At 54.3% G+C, this 11,966-nt stretch overlaps 1 protein-coding gene across 1 annotated transcript; it reads left to right on the forward strand.

The window, feature by feature from the left end:
• The first annotated feature begins 136 nt into the window (after positions 1 to 136).
• CDC42EP2 (CDC42 effector protein 2) lies at positions 137 to 8,193 on the forward strand. The gene is made up of 2 exons (XM_010363929.2): positions 137 to 272; positions 6,314 to 8,193. Exon 2 carries the CDS (start codon positions 6,663 to 6,665, stop codon positions 7,293 to 7,295), a length of 633 nt encoding a protein of 210 aa, XP_010362231.1. The 5' UTR covers positions 137 to 272; positions 6,314 to 6,662; the 3' UTR covers positions 7,296 to 8,193.
• Positions 8,194 to 11,966: the final 3,773 nt, after the last annotated feature.

Here is an 11,966-nt window from a genome sequence, read left to right on the forward strand (position 1 = left end):
CGCCCGAACCAGGACAGGACCCCAGGGCGCGCGCGACCGCTGGACCCGGGAGCTGCACCTCCCACACCCGGAGCCCCGGGCGGTGCCCGGAGTGGGGCGGGGATGGGGAGGGGCTTGGCTGGCGCGGCCCAGGCATTGGCTCCGCGGGCCGGGGCGGGGCTGCGGGGTCCGCGGTGCGCTCTGTAAGTTTCACCGCCGGTCGGGTTCCGCAGCCGCGCTGTCCAGCTCCTGAGACCTTGCTGTCCGCCGGTCCGCCGTCTGCTTGCCTCACGGTGAGTTCGGGCTCGGATTTTCGCAACTCCGCGGGACCCCCCCAGCGAGAGGCCCATCTCTGTGGCGCCCCGCCCCAGCTCGCGCCCTGGCCCTGCCTCTCACCTCACTCGGGTCCTTCCGAGGGCGCCTAGGGCTCCATGGGTTTCCCGCCCGCATCTGGGTGCCCGCAGCCTCGCCCGTGCCCGCCACGGTCCGTGGGGCGCCGCGCATCCCGACCCCGAATTCCCCGTTCTGCCCTCCATTCTGTATCCGGGCCCCCGCCCCCCTCCCGAGACCCAGGGGTGCCCCGCCGCCCAGCGTCCCCACCGGGGCTGGGGGCCATATTTTTAGCCGATGGTGAGGTGTCCTCCTATCTTTAGCTGCGGCCGCGAGTGTCCTGAAACGGATCCGTGCTGGGCTGGGCTGCGCCCGGGTAGGAGCGGGGAGGGGTCGACGCCGGAACCCGAGCCGGAGCTAAGGAGCGGGACCCGTGGGAGGAGCGGGGACCCGCACGCCCGAGCTCTGGCCCTGCGCCAAGCGGACACTAGGACATCGCCCAGGCCGGAAAGCACGGGGGCGGTTCCTCCCAGAGCTTAGAGACTAGGGCAGGGTCCCCAATCACCTCCTTTTTCCCCGATTGTGGGACCAGAAACGCCGAAGCAAAAAGATCTCGCAGGCAATCCCCATCTGGTACTTGAACGCGCAGCTCCTTGGGGAGCGCCTGCCTGGAGCCCGGGGGGAGGGGCGTTGGAGACCCCGGTGCGCTCTCGGAATCCTCCGGGACACGGGGCGATCAAGGGAGCACGCGCGCCACCTGGCGGCCGCGGAGCCGAGCGCCTCTCCAGAGGCACGCGGACCCCGGGAGACCCCGCGGCCGGCTAGAGGGACTCTGCATCCGCGGGTTCTAGGAGGGCGGGAGGAGGCGGATTCCTGGGGCCAGCAGCCGTTCGTTTTTGATATTGTTCAAAGCACTGGCCCCGAAGAACCGAAGTGCTTGAGGAAGGAAGGTCTTGTAGATATTTGCTGAATGAATGATAGAACCTACAGTAACCCCCTGAACCCCGCTATTGTACACTGGTGCTCTCACTTGTAATATTGCAGTGGGATCTCTAGTAGCCCTCTAGTGGTGGCTTCATTGTCAGCCCATTTTATAGATGGGAAAGGTGAGACCCAGAGAGGAGAGGCGTCTTCCTGAAGGTTACAGAGGAAGTCCCAGGTGGAGCCGGATTTAAGGACAGTCTCCTGATTTGGGGGAGAGGGGGGTGTGAGGTGGCCTAATATTCCTCATGATTGGAGGATCCCTGCCTGCCGGAAGTCATTTTATCGTTGGGAGGTCCAGGGCTCCTGTCCAGGGCAATCACAGAGAGCTAGGATGCTCCTATCTGCTCCCCAACTGCTGCAGGGAGCTCCCCTCCCAGCCCCCATAGCCCTGTCCTGATGGAGAGCTCATTCTCATATCTCTAGACACATGAAAATTGGGCAGAGGGGGGCAGCCAAAGGTCAGAATGTAGATGGAGGAGGTCTGGGGACCCACTGTTCCCAGCCTAGCTGTTTCTCTCCCGCTCCCCAACCATATTATGGAGGTAGGCGTGGCGCACTGCATGGAAGCCACACGGACCAGGCTGGGTACCCACTCTTCCACTTCCTAACTGGATGACCTCGCCAATGTTACTTAACATCTCTGAGGTTCAGCTTCGACTTCTGTAAAGGGCCGTTATGACCCCACCATGCCATGGCTAGAAGTATTAAAATGGGAAACTGTGCGTGACAGGCTGGATCCTAGGGTCTTGCGGTTGCCAAATCTGAATTCTTCCGGTGTAAGGGTTGTAATTCCCAGCTCTCCCCTGGGCCGCTGATGCTGGCCTCACCCTCGATTCTCCCCACATCTGGAATTGGGTGTGTACATCTGGCTGTGAGTGAGACAGCTGTCAGGGACGCCCAATTTGTTGTGGAAACACTCAGGCTGTCTTGGCACTGCCGTGTGATGGAGTTGGGGGTGTGGGGAGGACCTGGCCCAGGCTCTGGGCACATCCCACCAGTCAGCCCCACGCTCCATGAGTGAAAAGGAAGACAAGCCCCACCAGGACTTCTCTCCTGATGAGCGACAAATTGCATGTTTGTCAGCATGGCCCCCAGGCCTGGCATGGTTGACACAGGATGAATGCGTGACGGAATTCCAAGACCTCGGGGTGCCCATGTGTCCCCACCCTCCCCCCAGCTCCTTGCAAGCTGAGCTGGATTTCTACCATGAGAAAGTTATTCGTTTGTTTCCTGTTAAGCTCCAGGTGCTCTGGGAGGGGCAAGATGTCCAGCCTCTGTGGCTCAGTACGACTGACCCGGGTGTCCGGTCCTGGGGTGGGGTTTCCTGAGCAAGGGCCTCAGCTGGTGGTGGGGGTGCAGTTGGACTCTGCTTCTCCTGCATCCTCCTTCCTCCTTCCTGCTCCCTCCTCCCAACACCCTCACCCCCACCCTCACCCTGTCCAGAATGAAAACTGAGGCAAAGAACTGGCAAGAGCCACCTTTGGTGAACCCTGGCTGGGGCTGGGGAGGGGTGTACAGGAGGGTGGACTCATCTGGCTTGAATTCCCACCCTGCCCTTACTCACTGGGTGACCTTGGACAAGTTTCTCTCTTTGCATTTTATGCTGAGTCTACATCTGGGCTCGTGTGTACCGGACCAATAAGGTCCCACATGCATGCCCCACCCTCAAGCAGAGGGAGTGCTGGCTTCATTTCTTTTGTCTGTTAAATCAGTATGACACCCCTTCATAGCTATTTATTTTTCCACATTAAAAATAGCTTAATTTTTTTCTGACTACATAAATATTATGTACATATAAATAATACATTGCTTATTAGTAAGAATTTGAATTCATAGAGGTCTGAACAAGAAAGGAAATGTCAACCTGAAATTCTACCACTTTGAGATAACGATTTTTAACATCTGGATGACCATCTTTTCATATTTATATATATTACACACATTGATCATGTCATAGCCATGGGACCAAAATATTACAGGCTATTTTTTTTTTTTTTTTTTTTTTTTGAGACGGAGTCTCGCTCTGTCGCCCAGGCTGGAGTGCAGTGGCCGGATCTCAGCTCACTGCAAGCTCTGCCTCCCGGGTTTACGCCATTCTCCTGCCTCAGCCTCCCGAGTAGCTGAGACTACAGGCGCCCACCACCTCGCCCGGCTAGTTTTTTGTATTTTTTTAGTAGAGATGGGGTTTCACCGTGTTAGCCAGGATGGTCTCGATCTCCTGACCTCGTGATCCGCCCGTCTCGGCCTCCCAAAGTGCTGGGATTACAGGCTTGAGCCACCGCGCCCGGCCATTACAGGCTATTTTTATTGATGACTCCTTTCCTCCCATATCAGTGACCCCACACCCCATCCCTGCTGTGTACCCTAGTCAAGGTAGCCCATATGGCAACCTAGGGCTGGCCTTCTAGATTTTTCTCTGTTTTTTTTTTTGTTGTTGTTTTTTGTTTTGAGGCAGAGTCTCACTGTCACCCAGGCTGGAGGGCAGTGGCGCGATCTTGGTGCACTGCAACCTCTGCCTCCTGGATTCAACCCATTATTCTGCCTCAGCCTCCTGAGTAGCTGGGATTACAGACGTGTGCCACCACACCTGGCTAATTTTCGTATTTTTAGTAGACACGGGGTCTCCCTATGTTGGCCAGGCTGGTCTCGAACTCCTGATCTCAGATGATCCGCCCGCCTCGGCCTCCCAAAGTGCTGGTACTACTGATGTGAGCCACCGCACCCAGGCTCTTTTTTTGTGTGTATATATATATATATATATAGGATAGAATTCTACACAGACCTGTACACATGCAGGTGCATAACATGCATATGTATCAGAGCGGGGAGGCAGGTAGTCAATTCTTTCAATAAACCGATCGTTTATATCATGTTTTTGCATTTTGCTTCTCTCTCTCTGCAATGCCCTGTGGGAATCCTCCAAAATTTTTCGCCTTTAGGTTCACCTCAGGTTCAATTTTGAATTTTGACACTTCTGATTTTTCTTTTTCTTTTTCTTTTTTTTTTTTTTTTGACGGAGTCTTGCTCTGTAGCCCAGGCTGGAGTGCAGTGGTGTGATCTCAGCTGACTGCAACCTCTGCCTCCTGGGTTCAAGTGATTCTCCTGTCTCAACCTCGCAAGTGGCTGGGACCACAGGTGTGCGCCACCACACCCAGCTAATTTTTTTTTTTTTTTTTTTTGAGGTGGAGTTTCTCTCTTATTGCCCAGGCTGGAGTGCAATGGCACAATCTCGGCTCATCACAACCTCCGCCTCCTGGGTCCAAGCGATTCTCCTGCCTCAGCCTCTGGAGTAGCTGGGATTACAGGCATGCACCACCATGCCCAGCGAATTTTGTATTTTTTTTTTTTTTTTTTTTTTGAGACGGAGTCTTGCTCTGCCACCCAGGCTGGAGTGCAGTGGCCGGATCTCAGCTCACTGCAAGCTCCGCCTCCCGGGTTCACGCCATTCTCCTGTCTCAGCCTCCCGAGTAGCTGGGACTACAGGCGCCCGCCTCATCGCCCGGCTAGTTTTTTGTATTTTTTAGTAGAGACGGGGTTTCACCGTATTAGCCAGGATGGTCTCGATCTCCTGACCTCATGATCCCCCCCTCTCGGCCTCCCAAAGTGCTGGGATTACAGGCTTGAGCCACCGCGCCCGGCCGAATTTTGTATTTTTTGTAGAAACGGGGTTTCTCCATGTTCGTCAGGCTGGTCTTGAACTCCCAACCTCAGGTGATCCACCCGTCTCGGCCTCCCAAAGTGCTGGGATTACAGGCATGAGCCACCACACCTGGCCTAATTTTTTGTATTTTTACTGGAGACGGGATTTCACCATGTTAGCCAGGACGGTCTCAATCTCCTGACCCCGTGATCTGCCCACCTCGGCCTCCTCAAATGCTGGGATTACAGGCATGAGCCACCACGCCCAGCCCCAACACCTCTGATTTTTAAATGGGGTTGATAATAGGGTGGTTGTGTTGATTAATTAAGATGTGTCTGCAAAGAGCACAGAAGAATGCCAGGTACGGAGCAGAGCCCCCCTCACGTATTCCCCACTCCACCTTCTCTTTAGGTGCCAGGGTAGGGAGGAGGGCCAGAAACTATCCTAGACTCAGCCCCTGCCCATAAGGAGCTCCTAACAGGGAGAGGAGAAAACGCGACCCCTGCCTCCAGGTGGGATATGATTGGGTCAAATGGGAAGTGCCAGCCACCCAACACCCTTGGCCAAATGCCTGCTGTGCTCCAGGTCCCTGCCAGGCCTGGGCGGGAGAGACAGTGGTCACAAAGCTCTCTGTCCTTGGTCAAGTAGGGAGTCAAGGCCATTTGTGAGGCACCCCACAATCTGGCACTTACATTTTGGGGCACACGTGATATGCAATGAAGGTGGGGGGTATGGCATGAGTACCTGGATAAGGGTGATGAGATCTACCTTGCTGGGGACCCAGGGCAAGAGACTAGAGCAGGACTTTCTGTGTGACTTTGGACTTGTCATTCAGGTTCCACCTCAGTTTCCCACCTGTAAGGGGAGGGGCTTGGCCCTGGTGGTGAGTCTCTAAGATGCAGTGGGTCTTAGAGTGAAGACATGCTTCTCCCAGCACAACTCCCTGCAAGGGAAGTGCCCCACCCCCTCAGACTCCCATGGCTACCACAAGAGGCCTAGAAACAAGACAGATGTTTCTGGCCAGGCACGGTGGCTCACACCTGTGATCCCAGCACTTTGGGAGGCCGAGACGGGCAGATCATTTGAGGTTAGGAGTTCAAGACCAGCCTGGCCAACATGGTGAAACTCCATCTCTACTAAAAAAAAAAAAAATGCAAAAGCTAGCCAGGCGTGGTGACACGTGCCTGTAGTCCCAGCTACTCAGGAGGCTGAGGCAGAAGAATTGCTTGAACCCAGGAGGCAGAGGCTGCACTGAGCTGAGATTGCGCCACTGCACTCCAGCTTGGGCAACAGAGTGAGACTCCATCTTAAAAATAAAAAAGATGTTTGCATCTGTTTGGTCCTGCTGTCTCTGACAGGTGTGCACCCTTTGTGTTTCAGCTCCTCAGCCCTGGACCGGGGACGAGTAACCCTCGGTGACAAGACCAAAGTGCACTGCTGCCCACACAGCTCCTAACTTTCTGGCTTCAATTCTTCAGAACAGTTTGCCATCCTTTGGGGAGAACGTGATTTTTGTTATCTCAGCCCTCTGACTTCATTGATCTCTAATCTTTTTTAATTCCTTGGGCCAACTTTGGTCGTGCCCCACCCTGTAGCCAGGAGCCCTTTGGTGAGCTTTGGGCAAACCACCTCTTGGAACGGGTGCTTCCTCTGGCTGAGCGTTTGAGAGGAGGCGTGGTCTCAGCAGGCAGCCTGTAGCCTCACAGCCAGGCCTGGCGGTGAGGTCACCATGTCCACCAAGGTGCCCATCTATCTGAAGCGTGGCAGTCGCAAGGGCAAGAAGGAGAAGCTTCGGGACCTGCTGTCCTCGGACATGATCAGCCCGCCGCTGGGGGACTTCCGCCACACCATTCATATCGGCAGTGGTGGCGGCAGCGACATGTTTGGTGACATCTCCTTCCTGCAGGGCAAGTTCCACCTCCTGCCGGGGACCGTGGTGGAGGGGCCTGAGGAGGATGGCACCTTCGACCTCCCCTTCCAGTTTACCCGCACCGCAACCGTGTGTGGTCGGGAGCTCCCGGAAGGCCCATCACCTCTTCTTAAGAACGCCATCTCCCTCCCAGTTATCGGTGGACCCCAGGCTCTCACCCTGCCCACAGCCCAGGCTCCACCCAAGCCCCCTCGCCTGCACCTGGAGACCCCTCAGCCTTCCCCACAGGAGGGAGGGAGTGTGGACATCTGGAGGATTCCAGAGACTGGCTCCCCCCACAGTGGGTTGACCCCGGAGTCAGGGGCTGAGGAGCCCTTCCTGTCCCATGCCAGCTCCCTACTGTCCCTGCACGTGGACCTGGGGCCTTCCATCCTGGACGATGTCCTGCAGATCATGGATCAGGACCTGGATAGCATGCAGATCCCCACGTAGGACCCGAGGCTGACTAGGCTAGGGGCCCAGGTGGGGCCCAGCCAGGAGGTGGGGTATGGACATGGCCCTGGCGGTGGAGTCAGGGTCCCAAGATCCCACCTGTGTCGTCGCTGGCCAGTGATTCTCCTTCTGAGCCATGTTTCCCCTCTCCCTCCCTCTCCACGTGGGCAGGGCAGGCCCCATCGCTTTCCTCTAGTAACCACATGGACACGTCCTGAAGTCAGCCCAGGGCGCCCTGAGCGTCTTGGGGCACCTGGACCCCACCACAATACTCCTTCTTCCCTCAGGTCCCTGGGTGAAGGCTTTGCTGAAACCGACCCCCATTTTCACCTCCCTTCTGCCTTAGCCCCGTTGGATGCCCTGACTAGGGGCAGGGGAAGAGACAGGGCACAGCTGGCCGCAGGGCTCGGCCACTGGGCAAGCTGTTCCGGGCCTTTGGCTTTGCATCCTGGACAGGGAGTGTCCTGTCAGGGACCAGATGCGTCCTGCCTCATCCCCGGTTCCAGCCCTTCCCCACGTGACCGGGGATTCTGGTTGCAATAAAACACACTGCTGCTGGTGGCTGAGCTCCCTGTCCCCTTGCCCCAGGTTTCCTCATGGAGGTAGGCAGTCTCCCAGAGCTGAGGGCTCGCCTCTGGAGACCCCAGCCCCAGAGGGCTTTGTGGAGGACAGGCCTTGCCCTCAGGAAGGTCATACCTGACGCTGAGCCTGTTGTGAGAATGCAACAGGAGCAAACCAAGTGTTGCTGTGGATATTCCAACATTGATTCAGATGTTTGGCAAGAGGGGGCTGAGCACTCAGGTAGGCTCAGCACTGTGCCAAGCCTGGGGCCAATCTCTGCCCAGTCAGCTGGGGTCTGGTGGGGGACACCCAAGAATAAAAGAATAACCACAAAGTGTGCAAGGGACCAACAACTTCTCCAGCTTCAGAGCATCGAGGGAGCATGCGGGAGGGATGCTTAGAGCTGGGAGGGTCTCACGGTGTTGCTTCAAGATTCATCCCATCCACGGCTGTTTACTGAGCATCTCCAGTACACAAGGCATGGCTCCGGGTGCTGGGGATACAAGGCAGATGCCATCCCTGCTCTCTGGGAGTTTAAATTCTAGTTGGAAGGGGGATATTAAATTGGTAAACAAATAAGAGATGATTTCCAGCAGTGGTAAAAACTTCGAAGAAAATAACGTGATCAGGAATGCCTAGCAGGGAGGGCAGGGGGTGTCAGGGCTCACTAATGTGATCAGATGTGATTCTGAGCCAAACCAGAGCTACCAGCCAGATAACTCATATGTAAGCACAGGCACTGAGGAACCAGAGTGAAGACAGCCGCCACCACACAGCAAAAGAGTGTGGACCTCCGAGTTGCACTTAGCCTGAGACCCAGTTTCCCCATCTCTAAAATGGAGCAGGCTAGGCATGGTGGCTCACACCTGTAACCCCAGCACTTTGGGAGGCCAAGGTGGGCAGATCATGAAGTCAGGAGATCGAGACCATCCTGGCCAACATGGTGAAACCCTGTCTCTACTAAAAATACAAAAATTAGCTGGGCGTGGTGGCACGTGCCTGTAATCCCAGCTACTAGGGAGGCTGAGGCAGGAGAATCACTTGAACCTGGGAGGCGGAGGTTACGGCGAGCCAACATTGCACCACTGTACTCCAGCCTGGCGACAGAGTGAGACTCCATCTCAAAAAAAAAAAAAAAAAAAAATTAAATGGAGCCACTGATAGCTACCTCACAGGGTTACTGAGAAAAATCAGGGATAACATTTACTACTAGCCACAGGGAAGTTTTGTTTTTGTTTCGTTTTGGTTTGGTTTGAGTCTCACTCTGTTGCCCAGGCTAGAGTGCAATGGCGCAATCTTGGCTAACCGCAACCTCTGCCTCCCGGGTTCAAGCTACTCTCCTGCCTCAGCCTCCCAAGTAACTGGGATTACAGGTGCACGCCACCATGCGTGGCTAAATTTTTCGTTTGTTTGTTTTGTGATGGAGTCTCACTCTGTTGCCTGGGCTGGAGTGCAGTGGCACGATCTTGGCTCACTGCAACCTCTGCCTCCTGGATTCAAGCAATTCTCCTGCCTCTGCCTCCCAAGTAACAAGTAACTGGGACTACAGGCACCCACCACCACGCCTGGCTAATTTTTTGTATTTTTAGTAGAGACAGGGTTTCACCATGTTGGCCAGGCTGGTATGTAACACCTGAACTCAGGTGATCCGTCCACCTTGGCCTCCCAAAGTGCTGGTATTATAGGCATAAGCCACTATGCCCATCCAGGAAAGGTGTTACAAATGGTTGCAATGTGTTATGAAGGAAGAAACCAGAGCTCAGGAAGGGCGGGACTGTGAAGCTGGAACACAGGCTGGCGTCAGCAGGGAATAGTTTCGCTGGCCAGGCTGACGCTGAGACGATGGGACACTGCTGAAGGACGTGAAAGCAGGAGAGAGAGGTGGTCAGATAGAGACTTGAGGAAGGACACCACCCAAGCCAGGTCAGGGATAGAGGTGGCCATGGCAGGCATGACCAGGAGGAGTGGACCCAGGTGAGGATGCTGGGGACAGAGAGGAGGGGAGTGGCCTAAGGTGGGGCCCAGTGGCCCCTTCTTCCACCCTCAGCCAGTTCTTTTCCACCTGTGTGACCCTCAAGTCCCAGACACCCACCACTCCCCCAGCCTTTCACAGACATCACTCTGTGTGTGTGTGAATGTATTTTTTCTTGTTATTATTTCTGGACATCTTATTTATTTATTTCGAGATGGAGTCTTGCTCTGTTGCCCAGGCTAGAGTGCAGTGGCACCATCTCGGCTCACTGCCACCTCCGCCTCCCAGTTCAAGTGATTCTCCTGCCTCAGTCTCCCGAGTAGCTGGGATTACAGGCGCCTGCCACCATGCCCGGGTAATTTTTTGTTTGTTTGTTTGTTTTTGTTTTGAGATGGAGTCTCGCTCTGGCGCCAGGCTGGAGTGCAGAGGCACCTATCTCAGCTCACTGCAATCTCCGCCTCCCAGGTTCAAGTGATTCCCCTGCCTCAGCCTCCCAAGTATTTGGGACTATAGGCTCGCACATTACACCCAGCTAATTCTTTGTATTTTAGTAGAGACAGGGTTTCACCATGTTGGCCATGTTGTGATCCTCCTGCCTCGGCCTCCAAAAGTGCTGGGATTACAGGTGTGAGCCACCACACCTGGCGCCCAGTTCATTTTTGTAGAACAATTTTTGTATTTTTAGTAGAGACAGGATTTTGCCACGTTGGCCAGGCTGGTCTCAAACTCCTGACCTCAGGTGATCTGCCCACCTTGGTCTCCCAAAGTGCTGGGATTATGGGCGTAAGCCATGGTGCCTGGCCTTTATTATTATTATTATTATTATTATTATTTTGATACATAGTCTCACTCTGTCACCCAGGCTGGAGTGCAGTGGCACGATCTCGGCTCACTGCAACCTCTACCTCCTGGGTTCTCCTCCCCCAGCCTCCCTGGTAGCTGGGACTATAGGTGCGTGCCACCATGCTCAGCTAATTTTTGTATTTTTAGTAGAGACGGGTTTTCACTGTGTTAGCCCTGATCCACCTGCCTCAGCCTCCCAAAGTGCTGGGAGTACAGGCGTTGAGTCGCTGTGCTCAGCCGTTTATTTTTATTTTTATTTTTTGTAGAGATGAGGTTTTTCTGTGTTGCTCTGGCTGGTCTCAAACTCCTGGGCTCAAGTGATCCTCCTGCCGTGGCCTCCCAAAGTGCTGGAATTACAGGTATGAGCCACTGCACTCAGCCTGCATTTTTTTTTATTGTGGTAAAAAATATATAACATAAAATTTACCATTTTAAGTATACATTTCAGTGGTATTAACTACATTTAGGTTATTTTGCAACAATCACCACCATCCATCTCCAGAATTGTTTTCATGTTTCCAAACTGAAGCTGTGTCTCTCCATTAAACATTAGCTCCCATTCTCCCCGCTCCCTAGTGCCTGCAACCACCATGCTACTTTCTGTCTCATCCAGCTAATTTTTAAAAAAAATTTTTATAGGCCACATGCAGTGGCTCACACCTGTATTCCCAGCACTCTGGGAGGCCAAGGCAGGCAGTCACAAGGTCAGGAGTTCGAGACCAGCCTGGCCAACATGGCGAAAACCCCTCTCTACTAAAAATACAAAAATTAACTAGGCATGGTGGTGCGTGCCTGTAATCCTGGCTACTCGGGAGGCTGAGGCAGGAGAACTGTTTGAATCTGGGAGGCAGAGGTTGCAGTGAGCTGAGATCGCACTGCTGCACTTCAGCCTGGGCAACACAGCAAGACTTTGTCTTGGGAAAAAAAAAAAAGAATACACCAGCAGCATCTCTGGGTTTTTCTTCCAAGCTGCTAACACCTATTCTGCATGTTTTGAAACTGGTACAGGGTTAGCAATGACAAATACCTCACAACTCTCATCTGCTAAATATGATTTTAAGACATAGGAGGCCTGGCGCAGTGGCTCACACCTGTAATCCCAGCACTTTGGGAGGCCGACGCAGGTGGATCACGAGGCCAGGAGTTCGAGACCATCCTGGCTAACACGGTGAAACCCCATCTCTACTAAAAATACAAAAAATTAGCCGGGTGTGGTGACGGGCGCCTGTAGTCCCAGACACCCAGGAGGCTGAGGCAGGAGAATGGCGTGGACCCGGAAAGCGGAGCTTGCAGTG

The sequence above is a fragment of the Rhinopithecus roxellana genome, chromosome 15 (assembly GCF_007565055.1).
Source record: "Rhinopithecus roxellana isolate Shanxi Qingling chromosome 15, ASM756505v1, whole genome shotgun sequence".
Classification (NCBI taxonomy): Eukaryota; Metazoa; Chordata; class Mammalia; order Primates; family Cercopithecidae; genus Rhinopithecus; species Rhinopithecus roxellana.